The following is a 26704-nucleotide window of genomic DNA, read 5'->3' as shown; positions in this document are numbered from 1 at the left end:
AAAAATTTGAGAAAAACTTTAAAAATTTCTTTGCGGCGGCAAATGAGAACCAGCCCCGCTGCTTACAATTTGATTAGTAAGTGATTAGTAGTTTTGTATGAGCGTGTATGTGAGCCAAAATAACACCACCTACACTCTATATAGCAGTGAACACTATCCCGGGCACCATCCCCGCCAAGGCAGCCTCGGCCCGAGGATGGTCACGCTGGCCGCCACTCCGCATTTTCGGTCCTCCTGCTGCTCTTCACCACTCCGCCTTCTGCCTTCTTATCGTCTTCTATCTCCCTCAAACAGACGCTCCGATGATGTCTGCGCCGCGTCCAAAGCCGTGGGAACAGAAATCGTGCTGTCCGCCTGGCTCTGCTTCTGCTTCTGTCTCTACTCCGCTCTCCTCATCACCCGCGGCCACATCAACGCCTTCTGCTCCCGCTCCCATGCGCTCCGACAACACAAACACAGACTCCTCCGCATCGCCCGCTCTGCCCTCCCGTCCGGCTCAAATGGCCTCCACCGGCTCAACCACCGCCATCCAGCAGTCCTTACAAACGCCCTCCTCCTTCGCCTCCTCCTACTCTGGCTACGCCGGCGCCGCCAGACCCTACTCCGCCTACTCCCCTTACTCGGCTGCCTACTCTGCCTCGCCCTACTCCTCCGCATACTCTCCTTACTCCTCTCCCTACTCCTCCCCATACTCGCGCATGTACGGCGCAGGCGGTATGGGCATGCAACCCGGCATGCAAGGCGGTCTCGAAAACTCCACCACCGCCGCCTTCCAAATGCTCGAGGCCGTCGTCGGCGCCATCGGCGGCTTCGCCCAGATGCTCGAGTCCACATACATGGCCACGCACTCGTCCTTCTTCGCCATGGTTGGCGTCGCGGAGCAAATGGCCGCTCTCCGCCGCTCAATCATCGGCTCCGCTTCCGTCGGCCTGCTCGCGCTCTGGCGCGTCTTTGTCCGCATATGGCGCAAGCTCACCGGCCAGTCCTCTCCTTCCTCCTCTTCCTCACCAACATCGGCCTCGAAACTATCCTTGCGCGAGTTTGAGAAATTCCGCCTCGGAGGCGACGCTCCTGGTGCGCCGCAGCAGCCCCGTGTCTCGATTTGGCCTTTAGTCGTCTTCCTCGGTGCCGTCTTTGGCGGACCCTACCTGATGTCCAAGTTCATAAAATCGATCGCGGCAAGCAGGCAAGAAAACGACATGCAGTTCACTGCCGCCGACGGCTCGCTGCTTGACTCGGCCTCAAATATCTCGCCCGAAGAGCTCGCAGCGCAGCAGGCCGCCGCGGCTGCATCCTCCGCTGCCGCGGGCGTGGGCGGGGTGTTGAACGGTGAAGATCTCATTATCGATCCGTCCAAGCTCGAATTCTGCAGAGCAGCGTACGACTTTACCCCCGAAAACGAAGCCATCGAGTTGGGTTTCAAGAAGGGCGAGATTATTGCGATCCTGTCAAAGGCAGTCACGCCAAAGGGCGCTATCGATTCTGACGAGCCGACGTGGTGGCGGGGACGGTTGCGCAATGGCAAGATGGGTTTCTTCCCGTCGAATTATGTGCAGATCATCAAGCGGCCATCGTCGGAGAAAAAGAATGACGAAAACATCAAGCCTTAGACGTGGCTGTCTTGTATCTTTTGTTTTGCTTGATTGATTGTTGGAGTTTAGTTATGAGAGCTGGGATCCTCTCCACAATGTTAGTATACACGCACATAGAATATTTGCTATCAGTTTCCTGTACTATACATTCTATCTTGACTTTTTAATGGGTTTATGAGGCGTCGGCATCAAATACATGTATTACTATAAAAATCACTATCGTAGATCACAATCGGCCCTTGCTGTCTGCTAGTCAATTGGCCTTATACACCGCATCCAACTTCTCGAGCCACTGCTCAGTAGTCCACCCGGAGCTGATCCCGTTATCTACGACCCCATCGACCAGCACCGTCGGCGACACATGAATCGACGTCTGCCGTCCCTGCTTGATAAACAGCTTCAAATCATCCGTAACCTTGCTGCCCCAGTTATGCGGCGTATCCTGCGACGGCGGGATCGCAAGCAACTCCAGCACCTGCTGCTTCTCCACGCCCACGCTCTCCGCCGCCAGCGTCGCAAGTCTGTCGTACGTCTGCGCGCGGGTTTCGTTGTATGTCGCGGTATCGTAGAACTCATGCGAGGCCTTGAACAGCGCGTCCGAGAACGCCCAGAACTTGGAGGGATCGATGCGCTCGACTGCGAGCGCGGCCTCGTGCACGAGCGTGCTGGACGGGTGCCACGGCTGGATCTGCTGTCTAAACACAAAGGTAAACGCACCGGCCGGAAAACGCTCGCTGATAGCGGGCAGGAGGCGGTGGTAGACCTCGGTGAACAGCTTGAGCGAGAACGGGCAGACGTAGTCGAGGTAGAGCTCGATCGTGTGCGGCGTGGTCGATGCCGCGGACGCGAGCTTTGAGGTCGACGTGAGCTTGTGAGCGAGGAAGCGCGGTTGGATTGACATTGTGCACTGCTTTTGTGATAGAGGATCAGGAAGGAGCAGAGAGGAACAGGGATGGGGGAGGGAAGAGAGCGAGGAAGATGGCAGAAGATCCCATCTCGTGGCGATGACGGAATCCCATTGTTATGTAAGCCAAGCAGCCTATCTCCGTCGTCTACAGCATCTTCTACAAATACGTAATTACACGAAGAAGTTGCAATTGGTGTAAAGAATTGCGCAAAGTAATGTCGTAATAGAAATAACTGCAGGATTCAATTTGATTGCTGTGTCGCTCTCGCCCGTTGTTGCGTCACCAATCTTTGTATACCACCTCGGAGATACCGATACCGACCTTGTCTCCCACTGAATAAAAATACATCAGGCTTTTCAGCAGTATATACTATACAAACAAGACAAGCACTATCCTTCGCTCAGAACCCCACACGGATGCCAAAACTATTCAACAAAAGCAAGCAAAGCAGAATGAGCAACAAGAGATGCCAAAAATCCAATCCATACACAACAAAAAACCACACAGACCGGACACGTCTAGTAAAGCAATGTTACAAACCGATACCGACAAACGCACCCATAAGCAAAACAAGCAAAACAAGAAGAGCAGCCAGAATGTACAAGAGTTGGTCTACCGCCTCTTCTTCCGCCGCACACTCGGAAATTCGTCGTCCTCCCCGTTCACGCTCACGAACCGATCAACAGCCTTCTGAAACAGCAAGTTCAACACCTCGCCGTTGTTAGCCGCCTGCTGTGGCTGCTGTTCCGCGCGTAGCTCTAAGCCCTGCAACCGGCCCTCCAGCACGGATTGCTCGCCAACCTCCACGCGGCTCTGGAACGCATACGCCCGACACAGCTGCTCGACTTTCTCGCGATCATCTTTGTCGTAGATCCAAAGGCCCCACACATCAGGCTGCTTCGGCGCATTCGGGTCTTCGTACGAAAGCTCCCACGGCTCGACCGCGCCGTACGGTGACCGCAGCATCACAAACTCATCCAACCGCTCCACGTCCGTCACGTCTTCTAACCGCAGATAGAAATTCTTCAACGACTGCCGGTTTAAAATACAAAGCGCATGGCTGACCGGACCTGCGTTCTCGATCTGCGTTCCTGCAACGGGGATAAAACCTTCATCCAGCACCGTCCTCGGCCCGCGCGAGTATATAAACAACGCGCCCTGACACGACAGTTTTTCCCACGCATTCGTGTCCGACACAAACTTGTACAGCACCGCATGCGCACTCTTCACCAACACCTCTGAAATCTCGGGATCGTGCCGCTGCAGAACTTCGAAATTGAGCTGCTCGGGCGAGGGCACTTGGTCCACAAAGTCACTGTCCGCTTTCATTTGCTTGCTCTTCTTCTTGCTCTTCTTCTTGTCGCTCTTCCCCGTCGCTGCAGCTTCAGACTGAACGCCCCCAGCCACAAGCAGATCAGCCGACAGACTGGGCGTGCTAGCCGCCGACACCACCGGCTTTGATTTCTGCAGCGACCGCAGAAACATATCGGCCTCAGTGATCGCCGCCGTCTGAGGCGCGCCAGTGTTTTGCTGATATGTGACGTACGGACTCCCGCTGTCGCTTGCCGCCGTCATTGTCTTTGTCGATGCGCGCGGGACTGGTGTAGGCGTGGACGGCGCCTGCTGTAGCTGTTGTAGCTGCTGCACACCGGCGCCAAAAGACGGCGTAGACGGCGTTCCAGGCGCTGGACTGCGGATCATGTTGAGTATACTCTTTCCTCCAGAAACAGAAGGCGAGGCGGTCGCCGGCGCTTGAGGCATCTGCAGCGGGGCTGGCGGGATCGGGAACGGCATGCCCATTGGGAATGGCATTGGATATAACGGTAACGGCACCGGCACCGGCACAAACGCGGGCTGCTGCATCTGCTGTGGCTGCTGCATCTGCTGCGGTTGTATTATCGGCTGCTGCTGCTGCTGCGGTGATCCTGCTGGCGCAGCGTCCGCGAGCGAATCAGCCGGTCGCAGGATATGAAGAATACTGCGCTGACTGCTCGTCGCCATGATTCGTATCGTTCAGACGCAAACTAATCCTCAAAGTTCAAATAAAACACAACTTCAAACCGAACCGCAATCAAACGCAATAACTCCGAGAGCTGCAGGTATGATTCAGAAGAGCGATAAACAGTCGTAAGCTGACTGGGGTTGATTTTGATCCCGGCGCGTTCACAACAGCTGGGCCCTAACCCTCTGGTACTCTGATATTCATCCACCTCAATCGCGCTTCTGGTTTACAGGCTGGTATACCATTGTATTATTCTAAGCACTCTTTGACGAACAATTTTGGCTGGAGAATGAGTTCTTCTAATGCTGCGGATGGTGGTGGCAGCAACGGCGAAGAAGCCAATGACAGCAGTACTCAGCCGTCTTATATGGATCCAGAGATGTCCAACCTGCTAAGTCAACTGGACTCCATGTCCCTTCCAAAGTTCGTTCTCAACCCTGCTGTGTATAATTCAGTGCAATGCTAATACAGCAACATTAAGGACAGACCCGATACCCCGAGAACCCTCGCCTGACGCGCTAGGCTCTCTCGACGCGCTCTCCGCCCGCTTCGAGAACCTCTTTAACAGACCCCCCGTCTCCAGCGCACGTCCGCGCCCGACGCAAACCTTCGACCTCGCCGCCGAAGCCAACGCGATCGATCCCCGCGTCTTTCTTGGGCACCACTCCGCCGACGCGAACGGCGGTGGTGGCGACGACGAAAAGTTGGTAGAGGAGACAAAGTGGAAGGATTTGACGGAGGTCGAGGACGAGGAATTCGAGCGCGCGTTGCGCGAGTTGAGCGCGAAGCAGTGGGAACTGTCGCCTGAGGATCTTGACGAGTTGAAAGTGCTGGAGAGCACGGTCGTTGTCTCGCCTGAGGAGCAGGAGGAGGCGAGGAAAGAAGGCAAGTACCTTGATAAGGGGTATCTGAAAGCTGTCGCTGAGGATCTCGATCAAGTCAGTGGATCTGACAGCGCGACAAAAGACGCCGCCGGGGAAGAAAGAGTCAAGTCAGATCGGGAGCTAAGCTCGGATGCCTCGAAGCTAGTGAAAGATTCAAAGTCGCTGCTCGAGTCCTATAATAACGGTGAAGACGAGACGCTGTCTACGACTGATACACCGACCGATCTAAGCAGTGCTGAAAAGAAAGAGTTTACAAAAGAAGAGAAGGATATAGAGGAACAAGCAGACAGACTGGTCCAGATGTACGCCTCCTTGTCTGTCGCCAACGCGCCGTCTCGGACGGAGAGGAAGACATACGACTTTGTCAGCGACAGCGACGATGAGCAGCCCGAGAAGAACGAGGACGAGCAAGCCGACGAGCTTGTTGATATGTATGCCCGACTCGCGAGCGACGAAGAGCCCTCGGGAGACGAGGCAGAGAAGTCTACAAAACAGTACAAGACCCCCGACAACGACGACGACGATGATGATGGCGATCTATTTGCCAGACTGAAAGCGCTGAAAAGCCCGCCGACGTCCAGTCTACGCTCAGACGAAGATCTGACGACCAAACTCCCCGACGCACCCACGCTATCCCACGTCCTCCCTTCAGCACCAGTCGACACCTCTGCGCGCACCAAAAAGCTACGGGAAGATATCGAGCTTGGCTGCTGCATGTGCTCAGGCGACGCAGAGTACCGATGCCTTGGGTGCGAGAAAGATGACGAGGATAACTATTTATATTGCGGAAAGTGTTTCTTACTGAGTACGTGCATCGATCGATCTGAGAGAAGTTATTGAGCTTATGCTAACTTGGCTGTGTTTAGGTCATTTGAGTGAAGATGCAGGCTATGAAGAGCGCACTCATCGCTATAAGAAGCTAATGCCATGAGATTCGACAATTCCATCTATTGTACAATATCGAGATCTAAAGTGATTACCTAACACAGTACGTAATGAAGCCACACCCCAGCCACATCATCCCAGAACAAAGCCACGCAAAAAATATTTCATCAAAACTCCCAACCTCAGCTCCTCCTCCTCCATCTTCACCATCTGCCCCCGTCCAGCACCCCGAAACACAAGAAAGAATGCCGTCAAAGAACTCGATCAACAAGCCCAAGCTTGCAGTCAAGCAATCGCGCAAGTCGATGACGGGCCAGAAGCGCGCGACGAAGCGCATCGCGGCGGATAACTTCAAGTCGCGCGGCATCATCAAGGCCGACAGCGTCATGCACTCGCGCGCGCTCTCGCGCAAGCAGGAGAGGAAGAATAAGCGGAATTCGCGGTATATGGCGCAGCATGGGATTGTTGTTGAGGAGAATGGCGATGTGGTGATGAAGATTGACGAGGCGAAGGGTGAGATCACTATATCTGAGTTACTATCAAAGGAAAAAATACTGATGTTAGTTCGTGTATAGATATCGTTGGAATTTCCCGTACTCAGCTGAAGAAGGAAGAGCGTCAACGTCTGTTTTCCGTCGACAAGGTTGCCGGAATCGAAGACGTCCTGATTGAGATGGACATCGCGTCCTCCGGCGCCGGAACTACTCTCGGCGGTCCCCCCGCTGCCGTCGTCGCCGCCCAAGCTGCCGCCGCTGCTCAGTAATTTAGAAATTTCAGGGCGTGAACTGAAGTCGAGCAGGGAAGATTTGTTATAGAATTTTATAGGAACGATTAAAATGGCGGGTATTGCTGTACTTTGCTATGTTCTTTTGTCTTTTGGTTATCTTGGTTTTCATATCGCAGGAGTTTTGCTTTTTCCATGTCCTTTCGTCTTTTTTTTGTGTTTATTGGGCTCAAGTCTGTTTTCAAAAGTTAAAAGAATATGATACTCGATCTTACCACTACTCCTGGCTCCATTCGTACTGTAAAAATTATAATCTATTATTGCGCCAGTACAGCTAAATATACACCTTTTTTAAACATCACATTAACCGATAAATGCCTTAAAAAACTCCATCCGTTTCTTCTTCTGCTTTGATTTGTTCTTGCCTTTCGGAGGTATCCGCACAAGCACTTCATCGAACCGTTCCACTATATCGATGTTAGTATTCGTTCAGATGATATCAGAAGAAGAGAAACTCACAGATTAAACCAAAATCTATAACGGTCTGCTTCACCTCTCGCAAAAATGACGCGATGCAAATAAGAGTATTGATGTTCACCCTCGGCATAGCCTCAAAGATCAACGAAACGCCGTCTTCACCCTTACAAACAATGTCGTACGCGCTCTCGACAATCACGCCGCCATCAACCAGTTCCAGCAGTAACATGAACTGCTCGCAGACAGATTGAAACCCTTTGTTCCCCTCGTTTTGCAAACTGTCGAGGATCTGGGTATCAAAATCAACGCCGTCGTCGAGCCAGTCCCGGATCAACTGGCCGACGACGTCGTCACCTTGCCGCCGGAATATGTCTTTTGATATCCGCTTCGAGAGGTAGTCGACGCATTTCCAGATTTCTCGCGGAATGTTCACCTGTGGCCCCGAGTCGCTGACGACGAACCCGTTCCGCGCTCCGTTTGGCCGGTCAATCATATCCTGGAGCGATGATCCATAGCACGACGGAAGAACGTTGCCAGACACGGTTACAAAGTAATCCTGCCGATTGACGATCCGCAGCACGACAATCTCCGAAATCTCCGAGACTCGAGTGGGGATCTTCATCGAAAACCGGATCGACTGTCCAGCACCGGGCGAAACCAGCCCGCGCATCTCACCAAACTCCAGCTTCGAGCCATCCATTTGCTCGATTTCCCACGCAACCTGGGTATTTCCGTGATTCTTGAACTTGATTGTCCGCGTGAGCACCGAAAGAGGTTTGAGGTCAGGACACACAATCTCTGTGGACTCGACTTCGACCTTTGGCCGGGACTCGTTCTCGCGCGCGTCCATGTCTCGCAGCAGACGTTTGACGATCTGTGCGCGCTTGTCGACGTCGACAAGCATTGTCCGCAGCTCAAAAGTTGCCGCGACAGGCTTGTGATCGGAAGAAATGTAATGCATGAACGACTCATAGTCGAGCTGGGCGAGCGAAGGGTAGGGAGTGTAGAATATTCTGTCGGTGTAGGCGGGTATGCGCATCTTTTCGCTTGTGTCGAACGTCGTGGTTCCAATGTCGTATTTGTATGTAGGTGGGAAATCTATCGGGCCTTCCTGGAATCCGACCAGCAAGCTTTCTTCTTTGATTTCGTTGCGCAGCTGGTCCCAGAACAAGAGAGCGTCGTAGTCACCTTTTCTAACCAGCTGCTCGATGTCGCTCCGATCCATCGCGATGCGGTAATTAAGATCACCGAGAACAAAGACGATCGAGTTGAATTCCCGCTCGGGACCGACTTGGTCTGAGTTTATTGTTGCCGCGGTCGTGGCAGTTTCAGAGGTAGCTGTTGCGACAGTTGTGGCGGTCGTCGACGCCGTCGACATTGCTTTTCCAGAGAGCGTGCTGGGTGTGCCTGGTGCATCTTCAGACGACGAGCTTTCAGAGATCTTTGCGTCCTGCAGCATAGCTGTCGCAGCCGCAAGTGCGTCGGCGTCGTCTTCGTCGGCAGCATCGAGCACGCGCTCGTCAAGATCCTGTAACAGATCGCCGTTCTGAAATAATAGTTCTTTCCGGTTCTTTCCGCCGTTGCGCGTCTTGCGGTAAAGCTTCCCGTTGAATTTCGGAAGCTTGAGTCGCTTTTCAAACTCGCTCATCTCCCAGCGCCGGCGCTCGACGGACTGCGGCGCCATGCCGGAAGAGAGATGCATGTTGAGGACGGCAAACTCAATACCGGGGTTTCCGGCGATCTCATTTTCACCGAGCGTGAACTTGAGACAGACTGATCCCTTGTTGCCCCAGTAGCCAAGAACGCCGGTGCCGGCGGTGGCGATTTGGATGTTTGTGATTTGCGAGGCAAGTTTGCGGTGGCAGAACATGAGGAGGACCATGCCCAAGAGCTCGGCGGAGGCGATGGCTACATAGGAGGAAGGGCCGAGGGCGTCGAGGATCTGCTGGGACCATCGCGAGACAGTGGCATGGTTTGTGGAGAGAGCGGTGGGAGTGAGCGGATCAGCTTCCTGCAAGCCGACGAGGAAGATGCCGAGATCCTGCAGATCACCCGAGTCGGTGAGGACGGATTTGCCGTAGAGTAAAGGCCGAAGATCTTCGCCGATGGACTCGCCGTGGAGATTCCAGGTAACGAGCCTGATCTGGACGGTCTTTTCGTCGATGAAAGAGTCGTGCTCCTGGACGAGACGGGTGGTGACGTAGTCTGAGCTGAGGGGATCTTCGAAGGAAGCCTGTTGCGAGACCTGGACCTGCTCCTCGAGGGCGGCGAGGGCGGAGCGCCAGGCGAGGACGAATTCGGCGAGGTCAGAGGCGTCAGATTTGGGGATCGAGCCGATGTCTTTGTCCTGGAGCTTGAGGAGTAGACGATCAGAGTCCATGAGATCTTCGTCGATCGAGATGGTGTCGTGGACGGTGAGATCGACGGCGTTGGGGGAGGAGGCATTGACGGAAGAGGATGAGGCATTGACGGGGAAGGAGGAGGGGGCGGTGACGGGGGCGGAGGGATTTGCAGATGGAGGGGTGGAGGAGGAGGCGGTGCGGGACTCGAGGATGTAGAAGGGGGTGTCTACGGTGCCCCCGGACTCAGCGCAGGAGGAGGGATGGAAGGTGAGGACATGAGAGGAGGTAGTGAGGACGAGAGAGGAAGCCATGGGTGGCGGTGGGCATGGGTGGTGATGCGAGAGGGAGTATGTAGATGTGAGCAGTGTAGAAGAGCAGAACTGAGCCAAATAGAAGAACAAAAGAGGAAATAGGATCAAAGAAGAAGGAAAGGCAAAGTTGGTGAAGACCAAGTCGAGAGCGAAGAGCAAAAATGCTGCAACCAAAGCTCGAAGAAGCCGCTGCCGCCACAAATTGAGCTAGTCCTGATTAGGAAGGTGACTCCCCTCAATGCGGTCTGGTGCGCGATGCTGCATAGGTAAACTGGGGTGCTACGCACTGATAATACTAATAGTGAGAGGACGTAACTCAACTCCCAGAATAGGTGGTCATTGGTTTAGGGCATACTCTAAATGTCCTCGTCTGTAGACCCCTGGTAGGGGTTTGATACTCGCTGAAGTAGTGTGTTGAGTGTGAGAAAACTGCGGTTGAGATGCGTTGATTTGGAGTACACGTCTACTTCTATCTGTAAACGGCACTCAAGTAGCATTCTGCATCATCACACTCTTGGATGGCCGGGCTATTTCCTAAAACGGTCTTAACGCGTACTCGACGCGACCTTGCAAACCTTAATCGGCTGCGACGCGCCCCGGACGCGTTTGTGAGGGTTAGGGCCGAGACCCCCTTTTCTTGTCCTCTTTGATCGGCTTTCTTGCTTCTTCTTCTTTTTATATTTTTATTGTTATTGTTTCTTGTATTTCACTTGCTATTGTTTCTGCTTCTTCTCTTATCCTTCTTATATCCTCCTATTTCTCTTCTTCCTGCTCTTCTCTTCCTCTTCTCCTCCCTACCTCCTCTCCTCTCTTCTCCCCACTCCCCTCCTACACCATGAGCTCCTCGCTTTACTCCACCCACAACGCCTTCCTCAACCCGGGGCCTGCTCCTGCTCCTCCTCTCTCTCGCCCTCCTCTGGCTTCAAAGACCTCCGCCACAAACATCCAGCAAGTCACGCCCATCGTCACCCGTCTCTTCCAAAATGATCTGCCTCGTACGTTCATCCTCCCCCATCCCTGCCCTCTTATCCCGCCTCTCCTATCTAGCGCTAACCCCCTCTCTTCACCCCTCCTCCAGCTGGCTTCAGTGGACTCAAAGGCTCTATCGTCAAGCAGGGCTGGCTTTCCGTCAAAGAAGACGGCCTTCGCTCCTTCATGTGGACAAAAAAATACGTTATCTTGCGTTCCGCCTCCCTCGATCTTCACAAAAACGAGTCTAGCTCCCCCACCTCCTCCGTCCCCCTCTCCTCCATCACAACCGTCGGCCGCATAGACATCAAGCCCTACTGCTTCGAGGTCGTCCGCACTTCCGGCTCTAAATCAATGTTCTTTGCCTGCAAATCTGACGTCGACCTCTACTCCTGGATGGATGAAATCTACAGCGTACGCTACTCCTTTCTCCCTCTCTCTCTCGGTAGTACTAACATGACCCCTGCAGCGCTGTCCTCTCATGGGCGTATCCAGCCCCACAAACTTCACTCACAAAGTCCACGTCGGCTTCGATCCCAGCTCCGGCGGCTTCACCGGCCTCCCAGAGACCTGGGCAAAGCTCCTCAACGCATCCGCCATCACGCAGGAAGACTATGTCAAGAACCCGCAGGCCGTCATCGAGGCCCTCGAGTTCTACTCTGACAACCTCAAGCAGTCTGACGAGTACAACCTCAGTTCCCCTTCCTCCACCGGTAGCAGCCCCACTTCTTCTCCCTCCTATCTTCCCAGATCGCAGCAGCAACAGCAGCAGCAACAACAATCTCCATACGCTTTGAGCCATGTGCAATTTGCCACAGGTCGCATCGCTCCCGTACCCCCCTCACAGTCATACGCCGGCTCCAGCTCCGTACCCACGACTCCCACCAGCGCTGCTCTACCCACAAGCAATGGCAAGTCCTCTGCTGCCGCTGTTTCGGCGGCCGTGGCTGCACCTCCTATGATGCGAAGCAAAACCGCAAATCCCTCGATGCCTTCCCCTATCGTCTCCAACCCTGTCCGCCCCGCTCCTCCTCCCCCCGGATCAAGAGCAAAGGCCACTGCGATCCAGCCGCAGGCGCCTCCCGATCAGCAGCCGCCCATCGTGCGTCAGCGGAGCGAAGAGGAACGCGACATTCCTACCCGCCATCCCTTGCATACCCGCCCGTCAGAGCCTATCCTGCCCACAATGAAATCCACTCATCAAGCCGCGTCGGCTCCCTCATCCTCATACCAGAAGACGCCTGAGCCCTCGTCGCGCACAAAGCTTGCCGCTCCTCAGCAGCCGTCAATTGGCGAGACATCGCCTTCCTTGCCCACGATCGCACCCCTCAAGACCTTTAATGCTGCGCGCGCTGCACCCGCTGCTCCTCGCACTCGCGAGAACCGCACTCCCTCACCAACTGAGAAGGTTGCCCTCTCGTCGGCGCAGAGACAGCTGCAGCAGCAGCAGCAGGTCAGAGAGCAGGAAGAACGTTACCATGCACATGTCGCAAAGCTCAAGCAGCAGGCACAGCAGCGGCAGCAACTGCACAAGCAGCACGAGCAGCAGCAGCAGCATCGCCAGCAGCTGATCGAGCAGCAGCAACAGCAACAACAGCACGAGTTGTCTATGCAACGCCAGGCGGCGCAGGAGAATAGCAGGACTAAGCCTTCAGCAGCAATCGCAAGTCCCATCACTGCTGCTCCCAAGACCACCAATCCGGCTCTTACAGCGGCACGACAGGCTGCTCAACACCAGCAGCGACAGCATCAGCATCAACACCAGCAGCAACCACAGCAGCAATTGACTCCAGTAGCGCAAGACAAAGAGCGGAGGGTCTCGACCATGAACGAGAACGAGATCATGAAGAAGCTTCGGTCGGTTGTTTCCTACGGCGATCCTGCGCAGCTGTACGAGAAGAAGCACAAGGTTGGTCAAGGAGCCAGTGGCTCGGTCTACGTTGCCTCTCCGCGGGCCGGCAGTGGAATCATCAGCGCCAAGTTCTCAAAGGTTGCAATCAAGCAAATGAACCTCGAGAATCAGCCCCGGAAAGAGCTGATCGTGACTGAGATCCTGGTGATGAAGGAGTCTCAGCATCCCAACATTGTCAACTTCCTTGACGCGTACCTCCGCGAGCCGGCGGATTTGTGGGTTGTCATGGAGTACATGGAGGGCGGAGCACTGACCGACATAATTGACAACAACACCCTCAATGAAGCCCAAATCGCGACGATCTGTTTTGAGACGTGCAAGGGTCTTCAGCACCTACACCACAAAAACATCATTCACCGTGACATCAAGAGCGACAACGTGCTGCTTGATACCCAGGGCCATGTCAAGATCACCGACTTTGGTTTCTGTGCCAAGCTCACGGACCAGAAAAACAAGCGGGCAACCATGGTCGGCACTCCGTACTGGATGGCGCCCGAGGTCGTCAAGCAAAAGGAATACGGCGCAAAGGTAGATATCTGGTCGCTGGGTATCATGACGATCGAGATGATTGAGTCCGAGCCTCCATACCTGAACGAGGAGCCTCTCAAGGCTCTTTACCTGATTGCCACCAACGGCACCCCGACGCTCAAGCGACCGGACAAGCTCAGCCGAGAGATCAAATCCTTCTTGAGCGTGTGCTTGTGCGTTGATGTCTCAAGCCGAGCGTCGGCAGACGAGCTTCTGAATCACGAATTTATGAAAAAGGGCTGCAGTCTGCAAAGCCTAGCAGTCTTGATGCAAAACTCCCAGCAGCAGCAGCAGCAGCAACGTTAGATATGTTTACATTACGACTCTGTAAAGTGGAAAAATCTTGATCATTGTTTTATATTGTTTTATTTTTGGTTGTCTTTTTGATGTATTTTTTTGGTAGTCACGCTTGGGATCCCGTTATGACTTTTCGATATTTCTTTTGTACGGTCTGCAGTTTGTGTGTTGTATTTCTGTTATCATATTCCTATTTTAATGACTATTTATCAGCGGCATTTTTGTTCACTTGTTTACCTGTTATTGTATTTTAAAATCTATTCTAAGTGAGCTTCATAAGGTATTATATCATTTACTGCTCGTTCTCAGCAAAGACCAACACCGGGAAAAACGGATGGTAATTCTCCTGCTCGATCGTCACCTTCACCTTCCTCTTCACCTCCCTCTCTCCTCCATCGCTCTGCACAAGCTTCATCTGCCGCAACCGCATGATCGAGACATTCATCCCGATGCACGAGCGGAGCAGCAGCAGTCTTGTTTTAGTCATACTCTCGCCGACCAGTTTCGCGTTCACGAGATGTTCGGGCCTCGTCAGCTTGTTCAGTTGGCTGACCATCTTCTGGGCGCCGTTTAGTGACATTTGCGCGTTATCCAGCAGCGCGGGGATCTGTTTGCTCGGTGATTAGCAGTGCCGTTGTACATAAAATGAGTGTATAGAAGAACTTACGGTCCAGTTGTTGAGATCGCTTAGTTGCAGATAAGTCTCATAAGGCGGCACCTCAGGTGCGACAATCGGTCCAAACGGCTTCAACCGGATCCTGTACAGCAACTCCGGACTCGTCCTCAGCGCCGACGACGACGGCGATGTCTGAGCTCCGCGTGGGGGATTAACGATGCCAGCCAAGGTCAACACCGCGACAAGACACAGGTACCCGCGACATATTTCTCGAAAGATCTCGGTCTCGGCACGTAGCCTCGTTAGCAGCATCGTCGTTCGCGGGACGGCTTCTATGTTTATATAATCGAGTTTCTGCGCGCTCTGCTGCGGCTGCTTTTTCTTGCGGTTCTTTTTAGCGGCGGTGTTTTGCTGCTGCTGCTGCTGCTGGTGCAGCGCGGTCATGCTCTCGACTACTGTTTCGAGCCGTTTGAAATGCGTGTCAGTGATGCCGAGTAAGTAGTCCACATACCACAGCATCAGCGGCCACTCATCCAACTTGTAGATATCAAGCTCGAACCCCAAAAACACGATCCAGACCATCATCTTCAGTTTCCGATAGTACGCCCAAGACGATAACGGGAGTGGATGCAGTCCGCCGCTCGGATCATCGGGATTTCCCTGCAGCACCAGGGAGAATTGCACCATCTCGGGAGAAGACTCGATCGTCTCGGCCACGGCTTGCAGCGCGTTCCAGTCAAGAATCAGACCGCATAGCCGTTGCCGGAGACGGCATTTGTTATGGCTCATGACGGTCAGATAGCTCTCGAAGCAGCGCTCGGCCTGCACGTAGAAATCTTCTAAAGCCGCATAGGCGGGATGCGAGCTTGGGATTTCAAAGAGGGATGGCATCGGGCTGCACAAGTCTGTGATGTCTGAAATCACAGCCTCGCGCATGGTTGTTTTGCCTAGCAATCGCCCGTCTTTGAGATACTGCTGATGCAGCTGCGACCGCACGTATGGCAGCTCGTCTGGGAGTCGGAGCGCAAAGTGCTCAAAGTAAGAGACGATATCACCTATGCTCCCATACTCATGAATCCGCAGCAGATCGCTCATGCCGGTCTGCAGTTGCTGATAAAGCTCGACAGCTTTGGCGAACGGCATCTCAAGAAGCGGGCGGGGCGGCATACCGCATTCAAGTCTTCCTTGCACCGCCATACTAAACGCAGTTGGGACGGCGACCGCTAGCTCGTGCGTTTCAGAAAGCGTGTCTGCCATTTGAATACAGGCAGAGTATAACTGCTGCAGCATCGCAGGCGGCGCTTCGGCGAGCATCATCGTTCGTAGGGTTGTAGCTCGTAGATTCAGTCGCTGTGCGATGCCGGTTAAAACCTGTTGAGTCGTGTCCGAGGACGACGTCTTGCATTCGATTTGGAACGCCGCCGCTTCGATTACAGCTAGAATATACCCAGGCGATACAAATTGCAGAAGATCGAGTCCGTAGGTTTCAGTGACTGCGTCTTCTTCCTGAGGCAGAAAAGACCTGGTTAGCATATCACTTTTATCAAAGATGATGTAGGGGAACAAACCTCGAAAATGCCTTTACATTGCAACTGCCGTCTCATCAGGTCACAGGTCTTGATGACTCCGATTGCATAGGACCGCAGAGCATGGTGCAGCAGAAACTGGTCGAGGTCGTTCTGGTCTATAGATGGGGGATCACTCGCTCTAGTGCCGAAATGAAGGCTTTCTTGAACTCCATTGAAGTTGTTGAGAAGGTGTTCAATGTATAGACACGTGTATATGGTCTGGCTGAGCGCACATCCGGTACACCACGACATCTCCAAAGCAAACAGCTCGTCCATGATATACAAGATCTCCTGAGGCGATCTCGGAGCCGAGACATCAAAGTTCGCGTCGTTTGATCTCAGGTTCAAGACCCCCGTATCCATTTTCGGGTCCATGATCTCGAGAGCGTTGATTGAATTCACAAGCTCAAAAGACTCCATCATGACGAGCTGGCCGGGCATGATCTTTGCTGCCTCGGCTGTGAATCTGTCGGTGATGTCGACGTAGGAGGAAACTACAGGCCGTAGCTTGACCTGGTCACTCGCTGCCTCATCGGCGAGGTCTGTTGCAGTAGTCGACATTGCCGTACATCCAGAAGAGATCTATGAGAACTAAATCAAAAGTCAGTGTTTATGATCATGGCTCGAATCAGATAACGGACGATTGACGAACGACCGTTGAACCGCAATCGACAAACGAGAGATTACCTGGACTATGAGTAGCCTTTGAGGAGATGTTGACTGCGTGTCTTGACTGTAAATTACAGAGATTGAACAAACGAATGAGTTCCGATCAATTGCGGATCAAGACTGGGATTATTTTGAATATTTTGGATTATTTGCGAGGTTTGGAGGTTGTCCGAGAAGTTTAAATGCGATAATTCTGCTGTTTAATTCTGTGTATTTACAAATCACCGGTGCTCTACATTATTACAATAAATACAAGGTATCTTGATGAATTATTCATAATTCTCTCTACTCACGATATCTTTTATAAGCAAATTCAGGACATATAATCATGAAAAGTTGAGGCCGTTACTTTCGATACTCCACCAACCCCTCACCAAAGTGATCGCTCAAATTAGGTCGAGATGGCCACGTAACGAACGCGAAGCACTGATCCACACGAACAACTTTCATTGATCTCAGCAGTCTGCAATTACCAACAGAACAATGTCGTCGATCCTGCCTGCTTCTGTACGTGTATAGCTGATGATGACGAGAAGGGGACGAACTGGGCTGGCGACGGGGCTAACGAGTGACATGCAGAAACTGTGGAGTCAGGGGACTCCGTTCACGCCTTTGATCTCAATTGATTCGCAGCCGATTCTTGCAATTCTTCTTCTTCTTGCCGGTGTGTGCTTGTTTTGTTGTTACTATGTCTTGTGTATTGTGGTCTAACGCGTTGCTTTGATATTACTAGGAATTGTGCTCACCGCGCTCTTCAGCATGACCGGTAAGTCCAGCGGTATATGGCTCTGATAGTCCGTCCTACTGACCTAAGCACAGACAAACGCGGAATCTCGGGGTTTATCAAGCAGAGTGTTGTGGCGATTCCAGCGTCTTTGACTCTTGGGTGAGTTGCTAGAGAAAGATTACTATATCTGCTGTTCGGGCGCAACGAAATCAGAAGTATTAACAATTATTGACTAGATTCGGATTTGTTTACCTACTCTGCGCGGTCGGTGTATATGTCTAGTGAGATAGAGATGATATGTATTCAAAAGGAAGAAAGGCTAGATATTTGTACGATAGGAATAGGAAAGATAGAAAAGGATATGAACAGATGCAGATGCAGATGCACTCCATACCGCTGCTTGACAGCACAGCACATTAACTACAATACAAATACATACAGATCACTATAACCACATCATATAACCACCCCAAATAACCAACAGCATCTCCAATTCTAAATACCACCACTCGACAAACTAAGTAGTCAACTGTGAATAATAGATATCAAGGTTAGGGTAAACAATAAGGCTGCAGCCTCGAAGACGCCGTCGACCGAGCCACATTGTTTACTCTCCTCCAACCTCCGTTGCTTCCCCTCAGCCGATACCAATCCCTAAATCACAGTAATACTCTACTCCGAATGGCTTCCAAGCGACAGGACAAGGCTCAGTTTGAGCGGAACCAGAATGTTCTCAAGGCGCTGCTCAAGGAACCGGGAAACAAGTACTGCTCTGATTGCAAGAGGAACGCATATCCCCGGTGGGCGAGCTGGAATATCGGCGTCTTTATCTGCATCAGGTGGGTTTATTTCTGCTTCTTTTAGTTGAGCTGACAGAAGAGGGTCTAATTGATTGCTTTTTATTTGATGTCGCAGGTGCTCGGGAATTCATCGGAGTATGGGAACTCACATCAGTCGAGGTATGCAGCCGCCACACAAACAATACAATTCGTTGTTGATAAAAGCAGAAATGCTGACGATAACCATTCAATTCAAACAGTAAAGTCTGTTGATCTTGATTCCTGGACAGATGAGCAGCTCAAGAGCATGGTTCGCTGGGGTAACAACAAAGCCAACAAGTACGCCATCATCACTACATATTCACTATATCGTCCTACGTATTCCTAACTGATCTTCCATAGGTACTGGGAAGCTCGGCTCCCTAGCGGCCATCAGCCAGTCGACACGTATGCCAAGCTCTTCCTGCTAACTCTACTACACTACTATCAGAACCACAAGACTAACATACACGCTTAGGAAAATGGAGAACTTCATCAGAACAAAGTACGAAATGAAGAAATGGGTCGCGCCAGGCCCGATCCCGGACCCAGACACGATGAGCGACACCGAACGCGAGGGCCCGATCGAGCCCGAACCGCCCAAGAAAACGAGCACGTCGTCGACCAAGAAATACTCGGCCTACGCGTCTTCTCCAAAGTCGATATCATCCGAGGACTACAAGAGAGAGCCTCAGCTTATCGGATCCGTCACCGCGCGTCCGGCGTCGACGCCCCTAGCTGGGCCTTCGAGCAGTCACTTTCACAGCAGCAACAGCAGTAGTCATACTTCGGCCGTCAAAGGCAGCTCGACGATCCGTCTCAAGGCAGAGCAACCCGCGGCCGTGCGATCCCCGCCTCCTTCCGAAGATCTCCTAGGCCTAGGAAACTTTTCCTCCGCGCCAGTCACGCGAGCCTCTTCTGCAAATAGTAACAGCATTCCGTCCGCGCCGTCGCAGACCGCAAACCTGCGCCCAGACTTGAAGTCCTCTATCCTGTCGCTTTACTCGCAGCCGCGACCGCAAGCCGCCGCCCTCCCGCAGGGTTTTTCGGACGGTTTTGCGACGCCACAACTGCAGCAGCCCGGGTCTTACCAACCGTCGGCCGCGGCGTCTTCGATCAGCCTTACTTCCTCGAACGGCAATGACCTGGCGAACCCGTTCGGAGACATGTCGATCAGCAGAAGCTCTACCTCGTCCACCGCGCCCGCTGGCCCCGTTGCACCCTCCCCCGTTTCTGCCACGACAGCAACACCCTCCTCCGACCCGTTCGCAGGCCTTATGAGCTCCAACGCCTGGTCAACACCGACGTCTACCTCTTCCGCGAGCAAACCAATGGTAACCCTCGACGACGACCTCGACAACGAATTCGGCTCCTTCAACAGCGCCGCCTTTTCCTCCACCAACGCCTTTGCATCCCCTCCCCCCGTCCAACCCACGATGGACTTTTCCTCCATCGGCGAGACGCCTGTCGCCGCGCCTTCCTCGTCTTCGTCCGCCGCGATCGGCATGGACTTTTTCGACTCGCCGTCGTTCGCGAACCCGATTCCGCTCAACAGCGGGGCGAATTCAGCGGCAAGCACGCCGGCTGCTACGTCTGCGCCGGCGAATCCGCTCGGAAGCAAGAAAGGAAGCGTGGATGAGATTTTTAATAACGTGTGGGGTTGAGAAAATGTTCACTTCATCAGCTCTTTCTGCGTGTGTTTTTTTTTGTCTTTTGTGTATTTTTTTCTTATGACTTTTGAAATAGCAGCAGTATATATATTAATCTAATACAACTTTCTACTGCTTCTACTACTATCTTTGCTGATTAACGTAAAGTCGGAATAAAAAAGCAACAAGTAAACAAAGAATCCCGTGACTTATTAAAGTTTAAAAGCACCAGTGCGGCGCGTAGTCGACATGACCTCGTTCACGACCTGACGCGTTTGTTGAGGTTGAATTGGTCGTCAAAGGGAAGCAAAGAAGGAAGAACAGAGAGAAGACGGAGGGGATTTGACTATCGTGAAGAGAAGAAGAAGACGCGTCGAGGAAGAGAAGACTGCAGCATGGAGACAACTCCTACGAAGCAACCAGATCGAACGCGATCCTCCTCCTCCTCCTCTACTCCACCGCCAGTTAACAAAAGAGATGCAAGTCCACTGGATCAGAATCAGAATAAGAGCCAGAGCCAGCATCAGCAGCCAGGCAAAGACAGTTTACGCGCAAACGTGGATTTCTACGCTGCAAGAATGCAGGACAGTATCCGGCACGAGCGCGCGAGGTTTGATAATCGTATGTACTTCTCTTTCTTGAGTTGTCCTTTGAATTTTGTGACTGTTTGTATTGATTTATCTGTGGTAGTTGAGGTTCTTTGGACAGAGCAGAAAAAAGATCTCGAGACTGAAGTCCAGCACTGGCGTCAACGGGCTCAAGATCTCGAGAAGGTATGTTTATATCTCATCCCACATTCTCGAGATTGTTACTAACACAACCCAGACATGGAAACCAAACACACTTGACTCATCCTCGTCATTGCCGCCTTCAGAAGCAGATGCAGAGCAAGATAAACGACTGATCAAACATCTGCAGCAAGAACTCGCGAGATATAAAGCTCTCGCGGCTGCAAAGTCTGATACTACCGCAGCAGAGTTACCGCCCAGTTCCCCTTTACAATCCGCGCCTTCTCAGACATCACACCACACTGCAGACCAAAACGACATCACAGCAAAAGAAGACGAACTCGACGATCTCAAAGCCGAAGCAACCCGCTTAGCAACCGAAAACGCAGCGCTAAAACGCACACTCGACTCCTACATCTCGCGCCGCTCCAAAGACGAGTCCGCGATCGAGAAATGGCAGCAAACGCTTGAAAAACGGCAGTCTAGGATCGCCGAGCTTAAGAGCCAGGTCAGTGAGCTGACGAAGGTTAATGAGAGTTTGCAGCGGGAGCGGGAGGAGGTACAGAGCAAGAAGGATGGCGATGGACAGAAGCGGGTTGAGGAGCTTCAGGCTGCGGTCAAGGTCGAAGAAGAACGACTTCGCAGCGCGCAGGAGTCTGAACGGACAGTTGCGAGCAGGATCAAAACCCTCCAACGACACCTCGAAGCCACGCACTCGTTCTCCGCAACAGCCTCCAAAGCCATTTCAACCGCAGGAGCCTCTACAGGCACAGAGGCGGTAGACGAGCTAGTGAATCAACTTGTGGCCGCCAACGCGGGAATGTCAGACCGGCTCTTAAAGCTACTCGACCAGCGCTCGCGGGACTCAGAAGCCATAAGTCGCTGGCGGGTATCGATGGACTCGATCCGCGCTGAGCTTGAACACATGAAAGGCAAGGCAGAGCAGCTTGAAGCACGCGCGTGTGCTGCAGAGAAGAGGGTTGCGGAACTGGAGCAGGGCAAGAAGAAGATGAAGAGTCGGGCACCGATGACGCCGATTTCGGCGGTAGCGCCTCGTGTTCAACAACTTCGCTCGTCTATAAACAGTCCTTTGTCTCCTTCGACTTCTGTCGATATACCGCCAAAAGTAAAGCCGGACCCCGATGCTCCTACGCCAAGCAACTCGAGCGAGCACAAAGAAATATACATCAAACCCGAACCAACTACGAATCCCGCGACTTCTGCTCAACCCCAAGCAGCACCAGCTGAATTCACTCTTGCGGCGGCAGCGGCAGCGGCAGCGATTGTGCTACAGGCGTCGCCGTCGCCTACATTCAGTCCGTCTTCGTCACCGTTGGGGAGGCACACAAGTGGTGCTCGAGAGGGGTTGAAAAGTAATGCAAATCTACAGATGACGCGCGCTGGGGAGAAAGCTAGCAACAGCAGCAGAACGCCGTTACAGGACAAGAGCGAGTTGGCGAATCATACAGGACAGACGGGGCCACACTCGACGCTTTACAACCTACTAGAGAAGAACACCAAGAAACGACAAAAACCGCACGACGATGACAACCCGCCAAATGCTCTCGGCAAGCGAATGAAGACTAGCATTGACGATTCTGTACAAGACCAGAAAGGGGAAAGAAGCCCGTTGATTAGCGAGGATGTTGCGCGCCAGAATAAAGGACAGGCGCGGTACAGTACCTCGATCGCAAAACCGTTAGTCCCCCTCTGTGTTTCTTTACTAGAATCTAGACTAACAAACAGATATAGACCCGGCAAACGCGAGTGGATATTGGAAGATTTTATAGTAAACCCAAGCTACGCAAACCAACACGGCATCCCGCATGCATTTCACGAAGTAACCCGCAACCGAGAGGAGCGCGCATGTTTACACGGCACCGACTGCGCCAGATGCAAGGATTTCTACGCCGCCGCGGGACCGCACGTCGGGTTACCTTCTGGTCCGCGGTGGAATGATAAGAGTCCTGCAGCGGGAGTAGCAGTAGCTAGTCCATCAGTGACAGCTAGAGAAAAGTCACTAATTGACAAAGTGTCGCGGCATAAAAGCAATTGGGAAGAACCACCGTCGCCGCCGGGTTTTTGGCGGTCAGACTTTCCAAACACGCAGGAGGCGGCGGAGGATAGAGCGGAGGCGCGGCGGAGGAATAGGGAGAAGGTGGGTGAGAGGTTAGAGGAGGCGTTGAGGAATGGGAGGTTTTTGTTCAAAGACCCTGCGCTGCGGCCGGTGGAGTAAGCGAGAGCAGGACAGAGAGTAAGGCGGATGAGTGAGATTGCACTCATCTCGAACAATCACTCATCTCGAAGCATAGACGAGTGGTAGTGTGTAAGTTGAGATTTACTTGATTACTGATTACTGGATAGTATAGTAATATCACATTGTCTCTCTTTCTCTTTTCTTTCTTTTCTTTGAAAACCAAAGCAGGAAATAATTAAAAACTCCAGTTATATATAAAAGAACACAAAACAAGAGAGATGGTTGTAGATAGGTCAGTAAAAGAAAAGGAATATGTGGGAGAAGTAGGCGGCACCAATACCGATACTTGTCGAGTAAAAAGAGATAATCAAAGGGAAAGAAGAAAGGTTATATTCTTTTTGTGTGAAATGATGGAATAATAAGCAGTATAACAAAGATGCAGGTCGAGGAGGAGGAGGAGGAAGAGAGGGGTGTTTACTCCTCGTCGTCGACAACAGGATCGCTCTGGACGAGCGACCACTTGCCTCTGAAGGGCTCGACGAGACCGGTGTTGTAGCGCTCGTCGGAGGCCTCTTGCCACTGGCGGTTGAGAGTTCGGGGAGCAGGGCCGCCTGGGTAAATGTTAGTGACTGATAATTCTGATAGCAAAAGATTAAGTGAAGTGTACCGAATGATCTAGCAGTGGCAAAGAGAACGACACTGGCGGCGAGGCCGAGAATCACACCGCCGATGATTTTGTAGGTGTCGTAGGGACCATGCATGGGCTTGCGAGGGCCCCAGGGACCGTAGGAGATGTAGAAAGCTGGAGGATGTCAATTTTTGCCAGAACAAGATATGGAGAAAAGAGATCGCAAAGAGAGTGCAGAAGAAAGAATATCGGACTTACAGGCACGCTTCTCGTCGAGGGTGAGTTCGGTCCAGGGCAATGTCTGGCGCTTCCAGATCTTGACGGTGAGCGCGGCCTGCTCCTTGATGGGAAGGGACTCCCAGCGCGCGGGCAGATCGGAAATCAGCGGGGTGGGGATGGTGGGGGGCTTGGTGCGGGAGATACGGCCCGTTTTGGCGTCCTGGGGGGGAGGAGTGGTGACGTCCTCGGGGGGAGGAGCGGTGACGGAGGAGTTTGCGCGGCGGGCGAGGAGGGCTGCGGGGGAGGAGAGCGGGCGGACGAAAGCCACGGGACGGGCGATGGCTCTGAGGAGGGACATTGTGGGAAAGAGCAGAAGAGTGGAGAGTTGAGAGCGGAGAGAGGCGGAGGAGGAGGAGGAGGAGGAGAGGAAGAGAAGAGGAAGACGAAGGAGACTTTTTTGGACGGCTGCCGGTGGCCTGAACCGCGGCACAAACGCAAAAACATCGCGGGGTTTACGTCGAGGACCTCAGCCATCTGCGCGTGCTGTGATTGGCTGGGTGCTTCTTGTTGTTGTTGCTTCTTCTTCTTTATATCAATCAATACACATTTATTCTCAATCAGTCACTATCTTCAATCCACCAGATGCGCGTACTCGGGAATCTCCCGCAGCCGCTGGTTCATGAACTTCTCCAGCTTCGTCGCGTTCTGCTATACGTTAGCTCCCATCCAGCCCTATCAACACAAACACAATATACTATGCTCACCTTATAATACGTCGTCGTCTCGTTGTTATACGACCGGCAGTTGTTATATATCAACCGCGCATCGTACAGAAAATCCTCCATCGTCTGGTACGCGTCCGACTCCAGCCGCTGCTCCATCGTCGACAGATCCATCGGCTCTTGGATAATCGTGTAGTAATCCGCAACCTCGTCCTTATTCACCGGCTGCGCAAACGGCCACGCCGACGGATGGTTCATCATCTCGTTCAGCAAGTGCTGCATCACCGCAAAATGCGGACCCCGCTTCGGCTGCCGCGCAAGCTCGTCCATCTCCGGCGTCCACCCGGCCTCCTTCAGCCCCGGGATCTCCATCGGATCCAGCAGCTGCGCGGGCTTGTTGCCCTCCTTGAATATAGCTAGGCCCGGCCGGATCACATGCGACTTTGAGATCTGCTTGATCTTTGACATGATCGCCGCCTTCTGCCGCAGTAGGATCGTGGACGAGTCCAGATATCTAATCCGCGGCAGCATCGTGCACTGCATCAGCGTGCCGCCTTCGTAGTCTTTGATATACCCCATCCAAATCGACCGCTCAAGTGAAATCTCCTTTGTAAACCCCTGCTTTTTGAAATACCCAATCGCATAATTATCCGCATACGTCAGAAAATACATGATCGGCGACGTCGCCTTCACATAATCCTTCAGATGATTCATCAAATGCGCGCCGTACCCCTTCACCTGCTCCGAGCTCGCAATCGCGCAGAACACAATCTCTGCAAACTTGCGCGATGCAAACGGCCGGTACGTGATCCCGCCCACGACCGTCAGCGGCTTCTTGACGATCGCAATCGACAGATGACTGCGGTCGTACACCAGGCGCGCGATGTACTCCCGCGGCATCTTTGGCAGCTGCTTTTGGAAAATGTTCTTCAGGCCGGTTAGGATCATCAGGTTCTCGCGGCTGTTGTCGTTGTTCACCACTCGGAATTCAATCAGACCGTCGCGCTCTTCGATAACTGCTGTCCGCACTTTGTTCTCGTACAGCACGCCGTCATACACAAACGAGTTTGACGTGAACCGTGCAGCGACCTCCTCTTCCTCATCTCCATCACCATCATCATCATCATCCTTCTTCTCTTTATCCTCCTCACCCTCCTTTTCTTCCTCGTCGTCATTGTTACCTTCCCCTTCCTCCTCCTTCACCTCACCCCCCTCGACCTTCACCTCGCCCTCCTGCTTCTGCCCCTCCTCATGCTGCTCATTCGTATCCTCCATCGCATCCACAAACTTTGTCCGCTTCGCCAACGGCTCATCATCTGAATCAACACTCGCCGCCTCGGCCTTTCGTTTCGCTCGATCATCATCTTCCTCCTCCTCTCCTTCCTCGCCTTCTTCGTTATCCTGCTCGTCATCCGCATCCTCTTCTTCATTCTCCTCTCCTTCCTCATTCTCCTCCTCTTCCTCCTCATTCCCACTACCCCCTACCACATCCTTATTCCCGACCTCACCGTGATCCTCAGAATCATCCTCCTTCGAGTCAAACAGCGCCTCATCAACTACACATCGTCAGCTCCCTTCCTCTCTTCTACTCACCAACCAATTAACATCAAGCCACAACATACCAGAGCTCTCTCGCGCAGAATCCATCGCTCGTGTGTTCTTCATCTATTCTGTCGTATAGAAGAGTATACGTGTGCTGAACTATCAAACAGACTGCGATGAGATGTTGAGAATATTTTGAGTTTAAACTGCGCGGCTCATCTCGGATCACTGATGTCTTCTACTTCTTCTTATTGTATATCCTATTCAATTCAATTCAATTGTTATTGCATTATACTCACTACTATTACACTCAGAATCTGCAGAATGGACACTGTCCCCCTCCAACCGCTCACCCACTCAATCCCCTCCCCGCCCTACACCCTCTTCCTCCACCTCACCATCTTCCCCTCCTCCTCCACCTCATCTCCAATCCCCCAACCAATAACACTAAACGTCACCACCTCAGAATCCACAATGCCCCTCACCGCCTTCGTCTACGCCCTCCCTCCTCTTTCCTCTTCCTCCTCCACCTCTCCAGAACTCAAGAAACCGCTCTGCACGACAATATTCGGCGGCCAAGACAGCGCGAGCCAGGACTCGGTCGAGTTTGCGACAAGGTTGGCAAAGATCTGTGCAAGCAAGTTACAAAGACCGGTTTATGTCGGTGCTAGTATCGGACAGTTTTTGAGTCAGATTGAGGTTCTTGGAAAAGTTGTCGATTTCGTTACTTCGAACGTCAGTTGATATTTATGAGTTGACTTTTATGTTGCTCAGTAAATAGTTATGTACA

At 52.7% G+C, this 26704-nt stretch overlaps 14 protein-coding genes across 14 annotated transcripts; 8 read left to right on the top strand and 6 right to left on the bottom strand.

The window, feature by feature from the left end:
• Positions 1-182: 182 nt before the first annotated feature.
• Positions 183-1792, top strand: BZA70DRAFT_282596 (Peroxin 13, N-terminal region-domain-containing protein). The gene has a single exon (XM_064913313.1). It carries the CDS (start codon positions 303-305, stop codon positions 1608-1610), a length of 1308 nt encoding a protein of 435 aa, XP_064766515.1. The 5' UTR covers positions 183-302; the 3' UTR covers positions 1611-1792.
• BZA70DRAFT_282595 (thioredoxin-like protein) lies at positions 1793-2565 on the bottom strand. Its single transcript, XM_064913312.1, has one exon. It carries the CDS (start codon positions 2491-2493, stop codon positions 1846-1848), a length of 648 nt encoding a protein of 215 aa, XP_064766514.1. The 5' UTR covers positions 2494-2565; the 3' UTR covers positions 1793-1845.
• A 108-nt stretch (positions 2566-2673) lies between these two features.
• BZA70DRAFT_282594 (uncharacterized protein) lies at positions 2674-4738 on the bottom strand. The gene has a single exon (XM_064913311.1). It carries the CDS (start codon positions 4499-4501, stop codon positions 3113-3115), a length of 1389 nt encoding a protein of 462 aa, XP_064766513.1. The 5' UTR covers positions 4502-4738; the 3' UTR covers positions 2674-3112.
• Positions 4682-6340, top strand: BZA70DRAFT_65714 (uncharacterized protein). Its single transcript, XM_064915300.1, has 3 exons — positions 4682-4925; positions 4984-6191; positions 6253-6340. The coding sequence occupies exons 1-3, from the start codon at positions 4792-4794 to the stop codon at positions 6315-6317; spliced, it is 1407 nt and encodes a 468-aa protein (XP_064766512.1). The 5' UTR covers positions 4682-4791; the 3' UTR covers positions 6318-6340.
• Positions 6341-6516: 176 nt separating this feature from the next.
• On the top strand, positions 6517-7034 carry BZA70DRAFT_291071 (uncharacterized protein; the record flags this gene model as incomplete). The annotated part of the gene is made up of 2 exons (XM_064914266.1): positions 6517-6784; positions 6847-7034. 2 exons carry the CDS (start codon positions 6517-6519, stop codon positions 7032-7034), a joined length of 456 nt encoding a protein of 151 aa, XP_064766511.1.
• Positions 7035-7294: 260 nt separating this feature from the next.
• On the bottom strand, positions 7295-10353 carry BZA70DRAFT_282591 (Endonuclease/exonuclease/phosphatase). Its single transcript, XM_064913310.1, has 2 exons — positions 7515-10353; positions 7295-7462 (listed from the first exon to the last, which is right to left on the bottom strand). Exons 1-2 carry the CDS (start codon positions 10123-10125, stop codon positions 7359-7361), a joined length of 2715 nt encoding a protein of 904 aa, XP_064766510.1. The 5' UTR covers positions 10126-10353; the 3' UTR covers positions 7295-7358.
• Positions 10354-10767: 414 nt separating this feature from the next.
• On the top strand, positions 10768-13840 carry BZA70DRAFT_259793 (Pkinase-domain-containing protein; the record flags this gene model as incomplete). Its single annotated transcript, XM_064910867.1, has 4 exons — positions 10768-11120; positions 11204-11508; positions 11564-12196; positions 12428-13840. The coding sequence occupies exons 1-4, from the start codon at positions 10961-10963 to the stop codon at positions 13838-13840; spliced, it is 2511 nt and encodes an 836-aa protein (XP_064766509.1). The 5' UTR covers positions 10768-10960.
• Positions 13841-14075: 235 nt separating this feature from the next.
• On the bottom strand, positions 14076-16818 carry BZA70DRAFT_282586 (Mak10 subunit, NatC N-terminal acetyltransferase-domain-containing protein). The gene is made up of 3 exons (XM_064913309.1): positions 16016-16818; positions 14499-15953; positions 14076-14438 (listed from the first exon to the last, which is right to left on the bottom strand). The coding sequence occupies exons 1-3, from the start codon at positions 16574-16576 to the stop codon at positions 14124-14126; spliced, it is 2331 nt and encodes a 776-aa protein (XP_064766508.1). The 5' UTR covers positions 16577-16818; the 3' UTR covers positions 14076-14123.
• A 253-nt stretch (positions 16819-17071) lies between these two features.
• On the top strand, positions 17072-17866 carry BZA70DRAFT_282584 (uncharacterized protein). Its single transcript, XM_064913308.1, has 5 exons — positions 17072-17191; positions 17264-17348; positions 17418-17450; positions 17504-17570; positions 17648-17866. Exons 1-5 carry the CDS (start codon positions 17168-17170, stop codon positions 17691-17693), a joined length of 255 nt encoding a protein of 84 aa, XP_064766507.1. The 5' UTR covers positions 17072-17167; the 3' UTR covers positions 17694-17866.
• Positions 17867-18026: 160 nt separating this feature from the next.
• Positions 18027-20067, top strand: BZA70DRAFT_282578 (uncharacterized protein). The gene is made up of 5 exons (XM_064913307.1): positions 18027-18250; positions 18327-18370; positions 18451-18529; positions 18593-18637; positions 18708-20067. Exons 1-5 carry the CDS (start codon positions 18093-18095, stop codon positions 19891-19893), a joined length of 1512 nt encoding a protein of 503 aa, XP_064766506.1. The 5' UTR covers positions 18027-18092; the 3' UTR covers positions 19894-20067.
• Positions 20068-20132: 65 nt separating this feature from the next.
• Positions 20133-22966, top strand: BZA70DRAFT_282577 (uncharacterized protein). The gene is made up of 4 exons (XM_064913306.1): positions 20133-20499; positions 20569-20651; positions 20704-22304; positions 22359-22966. Exons 1-4 carry the CDS (start codon positions 20274-20276, stop codon positions 22840-22842), a joined length of 2394 nt encoding a protein of 797 aa, XP_064766505.1. The 5' UTR covers positions 20133-20273; the 3' UTR covers positions 22843-22966.
• BZA70DRAFT_282576 (cytochrome c oxidase subunit IV-domain-containing protein) lies at positions 22967-24069 on the bottom strand. Its single transcript, XM_064913305.1, has 3 exons — positions 23690-24069; positions 23471-23605; positions 22967-23414 (listed from the first exon to the last, which is right to left on the bottom strand). Exons 1-3 carry the CDS (start codon positions 24006-24008, stop codon positions 23278-23280), a joined length of 591 nt encoding a protein of 196 aa, XP_064766504.1. The 5' UTR covers positions 24009-24069; the 3' UTR covers positions 22967-23277.
• Positions 24070-24280: 211 nt separating this feature from the next.
• On the bottom strand, positions 24281-26019 carry BZA70DRAFT_299901 (uncharacterized protein; the record flags this gene model as incomplete). Its single annotated transcript, XM_064914677.1, has 3 exons — positions 24281-24355; positions 24415-25763; positions 25995-26019. 3 exons carry the CDS (start codon positions 26017-26019, stop codon positions 24281-24283), a joined length of 1449 nt encoding a protein of 482 aa, XP_064766503.1.
• On the top strand, positions 25883-26689 carry BZA70DRAFT_65578 (uncharacterized protein). The gene is made up of 3 exons (XM_064915299.1): positions 25883-26024; positions 26085-26167; positions 26229-26689. Exon 3 carries the CDS (start codon positions 26239-26241, stop codon positions 26656-26658), a length of 420 nt encoding a protein of 139 aa, XP_064766502.1. The 5' UTR covers positions 25883-26024; positions 26085-26167; positions 26229-26238; the 3' UTR covers positions 26659-26689.
• Positions 26690-26704: the final 15 nt, after the last annotated feature.

This window comes from Myxozyma melibiosi (genome assembly GCF_037950935.1).
Source record: "Myxozyma melibiosi strain Phaff 52-87 chromosome Unknown BZA70scaffold_11, whole genome shotgun sequence".
Taxonomy (NCBI): Eukaryota; Fungi; Ascomycota; class Lipomycetes; order Lipomycetales; family Lipomycetaceae; genus Myxozyma; species Myxozyma melibiosi.
The sequence above is the reverse complement of the archived record's forward strand: the minus strand, read 5'-3'. Positions and strand labels throughout refer to the sequence as shown.

What these genes read in the sequence shown, in the direction of transcription:
- BZA70DRAFT_282584 (XM_064913308.1), top strand. Translation starts at nt 17,168, where the DNA reads ATGTCGTCGATCCTGCCTGCTTCT. An exon ending in CGTCGATCCTGCCTGCTTCT is followed by an intron (nt 17,192 to 17,263) that starts GTACGTGTATAG and finishes AGTGACATGCAG; the next exon opens with AAACTGTGGAGTCAGGGGAC. An exon ending in CGCGCTCTTCAGCATGACCG is followed by an intron (nt 17,451 to 17,503) that starts GTAAGTCCAGCG and finishes ACCTAAGCACAG; the next exon opens with ACAAACGCGGAATCTCGGGG.
- BZA70DRAFT_65714 (XM_064915300.1), top strand. Translation starts at nt 4,792, where the DNA reads ATGAGTTCTTCTAATGCTGCGGATGGTGGTGGCAGCAACGGCGAAGAA. An exon ending in GACTCCATGTCCCTTCCAAA is followed by an intron (nt 4,926 to 4,983) that starts GTTCGTTCTCAA and finishes AGCAACATTAAG; the next exon opens with GACAGACCCGATACCCCGAG. An exon ending in CGGAAAGTGTTTCTTACTGA is followed by an intron (nt 6,192 to 6,252) that starts GTACGTGCATCG and finishes GGCTGTGTTTAG; the next exon opens with GTCATTTGAGTGAAGATGCA.
- BZA70DRAFT_282596 (XM_064913313.1), top strand. Translation starts at nt 303, where the DNA reads ATGATGTCTGCGCCGCGTCCAAAGCCGTGGGAACAGAAATCGTGCTGT.
- BZA70DRAFT_282577 (XM_064913306.1), top strand. Translation starts at nt 20,274, where the DNA reads ATGGAGACAACTCCTACGAAGCAACCAGATCGAACGCGATCCTCCTCC. An exon ending in GCGCGCGAGGTTTGATAATC is followed by an intron (nt 20,500 to 20,568) that starts GTATGTACTTCT and finishes TATCTGTGGTAG; the next exon opens with TTGAGGTTCTTTGGACAGAG. An exon ending in GGGCTCAAGATCTCGAGAAG is followed by an intron (nt 20,652 to 20,703) that starts GTATGTTTATAT and finishes AACACAACCCAG; the next exon opens with ACATGGAAACCAAACACACT.
- BZA70DRAFT_282594 (XM_064913311.1), bottom strand. Translation starts at nt 4,501, where the DNA reads ATGGCGACGAGCAGTCAGCGCAGTATTCTTCATATCCTGCGACCGGCT.
- BZA70DRAFT_282578 (XM_064913307.1), top strand. Translation starts at nt 18,093, where the DNA reads ATGGCTTCCAAGCGACAGGACAAGGCTCAGTTTGAGCGGAACCAGAAT. An exon ending in GGCGTCTTTATCTGCATCAG is followed by an intron (nt 18,251 to 18,326) that starts GTGGGTTTATTT and finishes TTGATGTCGCAG; the next exon opens with GTGCTCGGGAATTCATCGGA. An exon ending in GGTAACAACAAAGCCAACAA is followed by an intron (nt 18,530 to 18,592) that starts GTACGCCATCAT and finishes GATCTTCCATAG; the next exon opens with GTACTGGGAAGCTCGGCTCC.
- BZA70DRAFT_282586 (XM_064913309.1), bottom strand. Translation starts at nt 16,576, where the DNA reads ATGTCGACTACTGCAACAGACCTCGCCGATGAGGCAGCGAGTGACCAG. An exon ending in AATGTAAAGGCATTTTCGAG is followed by an intron (nt 15,954 to 16,015) that starts GTTTGTTCCCCT and finishes TTTCTGCCTCAG; the next exon opens with GAAGAAGACGCAGTCACTGA. An exon ending in GCGATCTCAACAACTGGACC is followed by an intron (nt 14,439 to 14,498) that starts GTAAGTTCTTCT and finishes CCGAGCAAACAG; the next exon opens with ATCCCCGCGCTGCTGGATAA.
- BZA70DRAFT_282591 (XM_064913310.1), bottom strand. Translation starts at nt 10,125, where the DNA reads ATGGCTTCCTCTCTCGTCCTCACTACCTCCTCTCATGTCCTCACCTTC. An exon ending in TATAGATTTTGGTTTAATCT is followed by an intron (nt 7,463 to 7,514) that starts GTGAGTTTCTCT and finishes ACATCGATATAG; the next exon opens with TGGAACGGTTCGATGAAGTG.
- BZA70DRAFT_282595 (XM_064913312.1), bottom strand. Translation starts at nt 2,493, where the DNA reads ATGTCAATCCAACCGCGCTTCCTCGCTCACAAGCTCACGTCGACCTCA.
- BZA70DRAFT_65578 (XM_064915299.1), top strand. Translation starts at nt 26,239, where the DNA reads ATGGACACTGTCCCCCTCCAACCGCTCACCCACTCAATCCCCTCCCCG.
- BZA70DRAFT_282576 (XM_064913305.1), bottom strand. Translation starts at nt 24,008, where the DNA reads ATGTCCCTCCTCAGAGCCATCGCCCGTCCCGTGGCTTTCGTCCGCCCG. An exon ending in CCTCGACGAGAAGCGTGCCT is followed by an intron (nt 23,606 to 23,689) that starts GTAAGTCCGATA and finishes GACATCCTCCAG; the next exon opens with CTTTCTACATCTCCTACGGT. An exon ending in TGCCACTGCTAGATCATTCG is followed by an intron (nt 23,415 to 23,470) that starts GTACACTTCACT and finishes ACATTTACCCAG; the next exon opens with GCGGCCCTGCTCCCCGAACT.